The 8,192-nt window shown below is 39.4% G+C and overlaps 1 protein-coding gene across 1 annotated transcript; it reads left to right on the top strand.

Annotated features, from left to right (window-relative positions):
* The first annotated feature begins 4,222 nt into the window (after positions 1-4,222).
* LOC140866378 (uncharacterized) lies at positions 4,223-7,976 on the top strand. Its single transcript, XM_073271357.1, has 4 exons — positions 4,223-4,247; positions 4,461-4,537; positions 6,753-7,141; positions 7,317-7,976. The coding sequence occupies exons 3-4, from the start codon at positions 6,779-6,781 to the stop codon at positions 7,884-7,886; spliced, it is 933 nt and encodes a 310-aa protein (XP_073127458.1). The 5' UTR covers positions 4,223-4,247; positions 4,461-4,537; positions 6,753-6,778; the 3' UTR covers positions 7,887-7,976.
* The last annotated feature ends 216 nt before the right edge of the window (positions 7,977-8,192 follow it).

Here is an 8,192-nt window from a genome sequence, read left to right as displayed (position 1 = left end):
GCCGAGCCAGAGTTGTTTGTTGCAATCAGAGAAGCACAGAAGTCTGAGCCGAGCATCCAGATTTCAGTAGAGAAAGTCAGATCAGGCCATCAGTCTGAATTCCAGGTTAGAGATGATGTTTTGTTCGTGAATAATCGTATTGTTGTGCCTGATATTTCGGAGTTGAGACAGCGTATTCTCCGAGAGGCTCATTGCAGTCGGTTTAGCGTTCATCCTGGAGGTCGTAAGATGTACAACGATCTGAAGAGTCAGTTCTGGTGGAAGAGAATGAAGGACGATGTTGCGAGATTTGTATCTCGGTGTTTGAATTGTCAGCAAGTGAAAGCAGAGCGGAAGCGACCAGGTGGTCTTTTGCACAGCCTATCTGTTCCTGAATGGAAATGGGATCACATTTCTATGGATTTTGTCACGAAGCTACCACGATCCGTTCGAGGATGCGATGCTATTTGGGTAGTGATCGACCGATTGACGAAGTCTGCGTGTTTTATTCCGTACAGGATGACGTATCGTCATGATCAGATGGCTGAGTTGTATGTTAGCAATGTTGTGAGATTGCATGGTGTGCCGAAGTCGATCGTTTCAGACAGAGATCCTAGATTCACTTCTCACTTCTGGCACATTCTTCAGGGGGCACTTGGTACTCGATTGCATCTGAGTACAGCTTATCATCCTCAGACAGATGGACAGTCAGAGCGGACTATCCAGACGTTGGAGGATATGCTGCGAGCGGTAGTGCTAGACTTTGGCACTAGTTGGCAGGATTCTTTGCCTCTTGTCGAGTTTTCTTACAACAACAGCTTCCAAGCGAGTATCGGTATGGCGCCTTTTGAGGCTTTGTATGGTAGAAAGTGCCGATCTCCGTTGTTTTGGGATGAATTGTCCGAGTCACCAGATTTGGGACCGGAGATGCTTAGAGATATGGCAGAGCAGGTTAAGATCATTCAGACCAGAATGAAGTCAGCTCAAGATAGACAGGCGAAGTATGCGAATGTCAGACATCGACCTCTGAGTTTTGAGCAGGGAGACCGTGTATTCCTTAAGATTTCTCCGTTCAGAGGCACCGTCAGATTCGGTAAGAGAGGAAAGTTATCTCCGAGATTCATCGGTCCGTACGAAATTCTCGAGAAAATAGGCGATCTTGCCTACAGACTTGCACTTCCTCCGTCTTTATCTGGTATTCACGACGTTTTTCACGTCTCTATGCTGCGAAAGTATCAACCAGATATTTCTCATATCCTTCAGCCTGACGAAGCCGAGTTAGACGAGACCCTGAGCTATTTTGAGCGACCGATTCAGATCCTTGATCGGAAAGAAAAGCAACTCAGAACCAAGTTGATTCCATTGGTGAAAGTGCAGTGGAGCCGTCACGGCGTCGAGGAAGCGACTTGGGAGACAGAATCTGACATGAGACAGCGATTTCCGGAGTTATTCGGATGACGTGAGTTCTTCTTACTGTCTTTAGTTCTTTATTCTATCTTATGAGTTATGGTTCTTGTGGATTCGAGGACGAAATCTCTTCTTAGTGGGGGAGAATTGTAACGCCCCGTTTTTATCTTAATTGAATTTATTTGAGTTAATCAGAGATTACAGAGTTCTCGAGCCGGTTTGATTTTGATCAAGGTCCTTTTTGCAAAAATTGGATTTTTCAGGGACTAAAACGTAATTATCGGTTTTTATAGATATTTATAAGGATTTTGGACCCACTCTCTTCTCCATCATCTTACTCTTCACGCCTCCCTCCTCCATTGTTGAAGAAATCGATTCTTCAAGCTTCCAGATTTCATCCCGAGCTCGATCCGGCCGTTGGAATTTATTTCTGAAGGCAGATTATCGATCACTGCAGTGAGAGCTCTGTTATATTGTAAGTTCTTCTACGATCGGATACATTCTAGTTTTTGGATGTTGTTAGAATCGTTCGAGATTCGAGTATGTTGTTCTAGACAGAGTTCTGATCGTTTATTATCTGTCGGTTTTGAATTAGAGCGACGTTCGGATTTGTTATGATTTTTGGAAGCCAATTTCGAAAATGTGGATTTTTAGATTGATGGGTTTGCCTTGTTATTGTTGTTTTGGGCATTGATATGAGTTGATATCGGTATTGAACTGCTGTATGCATTTCCGGTTTGTTCAGTTTATAGCCGTTATGCCGTCGGTTTGAGTTTTGGGTTTTCGAATCGTTTTTGTATTGATTGAAGTCTTGGCGTGTGAGTGATCGTGGTTGTTGATCAACTCTTGAATTCTTACAGATTCGTTGGAGTTTGTCGAGCCCTGTGTTAGCAGCATTGTTCGTCGAGAGTTGGACGAAGAACGGTATAAAGAGTTTTCCTTGAACCGTTGCCTTGTTGTTGTTAGATTGTGTAGTTGTTTATACAATCTCTTTTGTAACTTATCCAGAGTTGGAGCTACTGCATTGAAAGGTAAAAGCAGTCATCGCAGCGGGATAGCATACTCGGGACTGTGGTTCTCGAGTTTTCCCTTTTGAAATCACGTACTTGCATCTATACTTGTTCTAGCATGAGGAACTTGTGTTTTGTTTGATTGTTTTGGCTTATGTTTTATGTTTCTGTTATGCATTCATCTTGAGCCAATCTTGTTTTCAGCGGGCAGAACCGCCCTTTTTGTTTAGACGTTTGGGAACTATGATTGAGTGGCCCAGGTCGTAGTCGTTTCGTTTGGTGCTAGCATACTCATTATAGTTGCTCAAAGTCTAGAGGAGTGAGATACGTGGCACCACCTCGATTGGGAGAGTCGGTGAGTTGTTACGTGATCTTACCCTCGGGATCCCAAAGGCACAGCTGCAATCCCTCGTTATCAGATTTAATATCCCTGTTTAAAGACATGCATTCATTACGATGTTATTGATTTTGTTATTGTATTGAAAGCATGTTTGTTACTTGTATTACTTGTTATGTTGCTTTTACTGGGAATGTCGTTCTCACCGGTTATCCGGCTGTTGCTTTGTTTTGTATGTGTACTTGGCAACAGGTGGGGCAGGAACAAGTCAGAAGAGGCATGGTTAGCTTCGAGGGCAAGTAGTAGAAGTGAGACTCGGTTTAGAAGTCGAATTAGCATGTTTATCTAGTTTAAGATTGGAGCATGTTAGAACTCGAACTTGATATGTTTTGTATTCGAACTCTTTCTTGTAATTGAATACTTCGTTGTTGAAAAGTGTTAGTTGGATCATGTCGGAGCCTTTCCGGGTGTTGGATTGCACTTTTGGAGCCTTATTTTGAGCTAAAACAGCAGGCCATGCGCGCCCGCGCCTGGTGAGGAGCGCCCGCGCGTTCTGCTCCCTTTATCGGAGGCCCGGGTAGGTCTGTATGCGCGTCCGCGCCTCGGGTGGCGCGCCCGCGCGTCACCCTATGTAAAAAAAAAAAAAAAAACTTTGCTTTTAATCTTAGATCTTGTATGCGTAATTATTGTTTATTCTGAGATTAGATGATTAGAATCGAGGTCTCACACAGGAAATGCCAAGATGTATAAGGATCTACGTACAAGATTCTGGTGGAAAGGTATGAAGCGTATCTTTACCAATTTGTCTCTTGATGTCTTGTTTTTCAGCAGGTCAAGGCTGAGCATCGACGACCAGATGGTTTGATGCAGAGCTTGGAGATTCCGAAATGGAAATGGGAGCATGTGACGATGAATTTTAACACCCACTTTCCAATGACCTCCAGGCAGTGTGATGTGATTTGGGTTATTGCTGATAGGTTGTCCAAATCTGCTCATTTGCTTTCGTATAACCGCGAGTTCACTTTTGATCGCATGTCGATGGAGTTCTTTTGAGCATATTCAGCGATATATATCTGATGTTTACGTCACAGTTTTGAGGTAGATTTCAGCGAGCCTTGGGTACTACTCTGAGTTTGAGTATTGTATATCACCCTAAAACTAAAGTTCAGTCCGAGAGGACTATTCGGACACTATGGCACCGTTTGGTAGGCCATATAAGGTAGTATTTAATGCTTTAGTCCCATTTAATACCGTGTTTGGTGCGAGGACAGCATTCCGATATTTATCTCAGGGCCCGTTATAGTTTACTGTTAGCATAGTAATAGAAATACGATGATGGCCCAGAGATAAGTAATGCAATATCTACAGTAACGTGTACAACGTGGGTAGTTTTACATATTTGCCCTCAAAACCCTAGATGACATTTTATAACGTTACCGACAAAGTTGACTCACTTTTTGCTATCAGCTTTTGTCCAAAAAGCAGAGCACTTGGAAGGCGCATCGTTTGAAAGGGTAAGATCTTGCCTTACACACAAATTTTCTACTAGATCCTACGTATTTATTCCATATTTATGGAACTTTGTTTTGTTTGGTTTTTGTTTTCTTCTCTTTTCGAGCATTTCTTTGTTCTGTACCATATATTTGCTATTCTGTTTATGGATTTCTTTTTCTATTTTTCGTTATGTTCATGTGTTCAAATTATTTTTTTTTGTTTTGCAAAAATAGAGATGTTTTAGTTGCAGGTCGGACATACAATTTTACCCAAGATTTCGGTTACATCAAGCTTCGATTTGAGTTATTTGGTACGATATAAGTTTCATCGTTTTTGTGGTTTTTCTCTGTTTTTTCACTCCAGGTTGAAGTGTGTTATTTTATTTATGGTTCTTTATCCAATGGTTTGAACTTCTACCAGAAATATTTTTGTAATGGATGAAGTACATCGCCACATCACAACATTTGTAGCCGTACACCAACATTTTGTCAGGTCGTTCGTGTTCTTAGTGATGTTAACCCGTTTTTATACGAAGTTTGTGCGCGACGACGTCGTAAGTACCGTCGAAGAGAACGCTCTTACAATGTTACAGGTAGAATACCTGCTCAAATCAATTACCTACAAAGGATTATTGAAATAGGTGATGTGCAATGTGTTTTGAATTTGCGAATGAACCGTAACGCGTTTGCACGTCTTTGTTATTTGCTGGAAAATGTGAGTGGCATAGTAGATTCAAGATACGTACGTATTCAGGAAAAGGTTGCAATGTTTCTCTCTGTACTGGCGCACCACAAGAAAAACAGAGTTGTAGGCCATGATTATTTACGAAGTGGGCAAACAGTCAGCTCTCATTTCCATGAAATACTTCGTTCAATTCTGAAATTACATCCAATACTACTTGTAAAACCTCTTCCAGTTGATGAGAGTTGCTCCAATGATAGTTGGAACGTATTTAAGGTCAGTTTATTTACTCATTATTGTGATCATTTATCTCTTTTCATGATATTGGAATCAATAGTAACATGCATTTGTTTCAGTATAAACTATATCTTTTATTTTTTCACTTCGAGGTCCAGCAAACACTATTTTTTTCCTACTAATTTGAAGGCGAACAAAATTATAGGGTTGTTTGGGGGCATTGGATGGTACATATATCAGCGTACAAGTACCCAACAAGGACAAAGCGAAATATAGAAGTAGAAAGGGAACAACATCAATAAATGTTTTGGGAGTATGCAATCGTGACATGCAGTTTATTTACGCACTTACTGGATGGGAAGGATCTGCTGCTGACGCTCGTATCCTACGTGATGCTGTCAATCGCCAAGATGGGCTAAAGATTCCGAGAGGTTAGAACTTATTTCTACTTATTTCATTAAGGACTATACATATTTTTTTGTTTAATTGTCGAAACATTAAGGCTCTCATTTTTCAGTATATATTGTAATATATATTTACAAAAGTATTTTGATTAATTTTCAAAAAAATTAATATTAGGATTAGTTGTAAAAAATACATGTTATCATATAATATAAAGTCATGTTTTATGTTTTTATTACAATATAGTTATTCGATCTATTGTTTAAACAATTTGTTATTATTGAGTTTGAATTAATCCAATTTTAAATTAAAAAATCAATGACACGATTTTTTTGGGTTAACTTCAATCACCATGGAAATTAAATATTAATTTAACTTAATGAAATATGTAATAACCACAATTCAAGCGACAATAGAACATCTCAAACTCAATTTATAAGATTCATGTAATTTCAGTTGCGTGCATTTGTAAATATTTGCACCGTAGTTCTTCATTTTGACTATATACGAATTTAACATATCAACATTGTTAAATTAAATATTTTTTTGTCAAATCACAGGTTGTTATTACTTATGCGACAATGGGTATTCGAACGTTGAAGGATTCTTGACTCCGTATAGAAGAACAAGATATCATATGGATCAGTGGGTTGGCGGTTCCTTAGCGCCTCAGAATTACAAAGAGTTTTTCAACTCAAAACACTCGCGTGCTCGTAATGTTATTGAAAGAGCATTTGGGTTATTGAAAAGACGATGGGCTATTCTTCGTAGCCCATCATTTTACCCCTTGAAAGTTCAAAACCGTATAATAATGGCCTGCCTTCTGCTACATAATTTCATTCGCTCCGAAATGGTAGATGACCCTGTAGAAGTAGATGATGAGACAGTTTTTGACTTTACCGAAGCCGAAGATTTGGAATGCATAGACAATGTTGACTCTTCTCCTGCTTGGGACACATGGAGAGATAACTTAGCGCTATCGATGTATCATAGTGCATGAAAAATGTTGTGCGTGTATTTTTATTTATTGGTCTTACTTTAGTTGGTCTGATCGTTGAAAACATGAATTTTTCAGATTAATTTGAAATGTGTTATGTAACATAAATCGTTTGTCAATGCTATGTTATTCCTGGTGCTGAAATTAAATGTTGTGGATTTCTTTTTCCTATTAAATTTCTCCAGCTTGCTAACCTCGTAGTCTATAGGGATTCTGGTGATTTGTACAATCACCATGGATTTTGGCTCAGCAAATGCTACTGCTACTAGCAAAGCGAAGAAATCTGAACGAAGTCGCCGAGTTTGGACACAAAAAGAGGATGAGGTCCTCATCCAAGCGCTTAAAGAATTAGTTAGTGGTGGTTGGAAAAGTGAGAATGGTTTTCGCTGTGGCTACTTGACTGTCTTAGAAAAAGCTATTGGCCAGGCGTTCCCTAACACAGACTTACGAGGGAACCCACATATTAACTCAAAGATACATGTCTGGAAAAGGACTCATGGATCTTTGTTAACAATGCTCAGCAGGAGTGGAATTGGCTGGAATGAAACTGAGAAAAGGATTGAAGCATCTGATGAAGCTTGGGAATCATTTGTGAAGGTAAATGGCTCTTGCTGTATTTTTTGGTTGTATTGTTTATATGTTTCAGCCATAATAATGATTAACGATGAGTTATGATATATAGTATGATTAAAATTCATTTTTTTCTTATCATCATTTTGTTGCTTAAAACTGAGTTATATCTTTGTTATTTTACAATTATGATATAAACCAGGCTGACAGTAGTGTTCGTACATGGCGGTACAAGACATGGCCTTACTATCCTGATTGGTGCGAAATATTTGGCAACGATCGTGCAACCGGAGAGAACGCTGAGAGCTTTACTGATGCCCTTCAAGGCGTACTAAACATGACTGATGAGATTGTGGCAGATGAGCAAATTGAAATAAATCATGTTTTCCCTGCCTTTGAAGATGCTAGTGAATCTATGTCGGTGTCAAAGCCCACATCCATTAACCCTTCTACCAGTAAGTCGAAGGGCACAAAGAAACGCAAGAAGAGTTCAGACGATGAGGAGCTATTCATCGAGGCGATTAACAACTTCACTGAGATGTCAAGATCTACTATGACTGAGTTTGTGAAGCGAATTGGTGTTGAGTATGATGCAGTGAACGCAACAAAGGATGTGTTTGATGTGTTAGAAGCTATCACAGAACTTACTTCAGACGAAGTTGTTCTTGCAGCCGCAATGTTAGCAGACAACCCTAAGCAGCAGAATTTGTTGTTAAATGCTCCTCACCATGCACGACTGAAATTGGTTAGAAGGCTCCTCAACGAAGGATGAAGTTAGGGGCAGCGTATGGTAAGATCCTTGTTGTGCATTCTCATGGACCAAGGTTCTGAAGTAAAAAGAACTTATTTTGTGTTTTGATAGTGTGGGAGGGTCAAATAAACAGTACCATTTGTTATAGTGTTTTGTATTTTGAATGGTGTATGAAATATTTTGGCTCTTTCATTCTGTTAACTTTATTCAAAAACCTGGCTATGTAATATTTTGTAAGTGGATCATAATGAAATGTGAATGCACGTTTTTGTATCTATACTTGGTTATAGAACTCAATTGGTTCTGATATTTTTTACAGACTTTGTT

This window comes from Henckelia pumila, chromosome 4 (genome assembly GCF_033568475.1).
Source record: "Henckelia pumila isolate YLH828 chromosome 4, ASM3356847v2, whole genome shotgun sequence".
NCBI lineage: Eukaryota > Viridiplantae > Streptophyta > Magnoliopsida > Lamiales > Gesneriaceae > Henckelia > Henckelia pumila.
This window is presented reverse-complemented; position numbering and strand designations above follow the sequence as displayed.

Bases quoted from the DNA above. Each gene is read 5' to 3' on its own strand.
- LOC140866378 (XM_073271357.1), top strand. From the start codon at position 6,779: ATGGATTTTGGCTCAGCAAATGCTACTGCTACTAGCAAAGCGAAGAAA. The intron at 7,142-7,316 runs GTAAATGGCTCT...GATATAAACCAG, and splicing joins CTTGGGAATCATTTGTGAAG to GCTGACAGTAGTGTTCGTAC.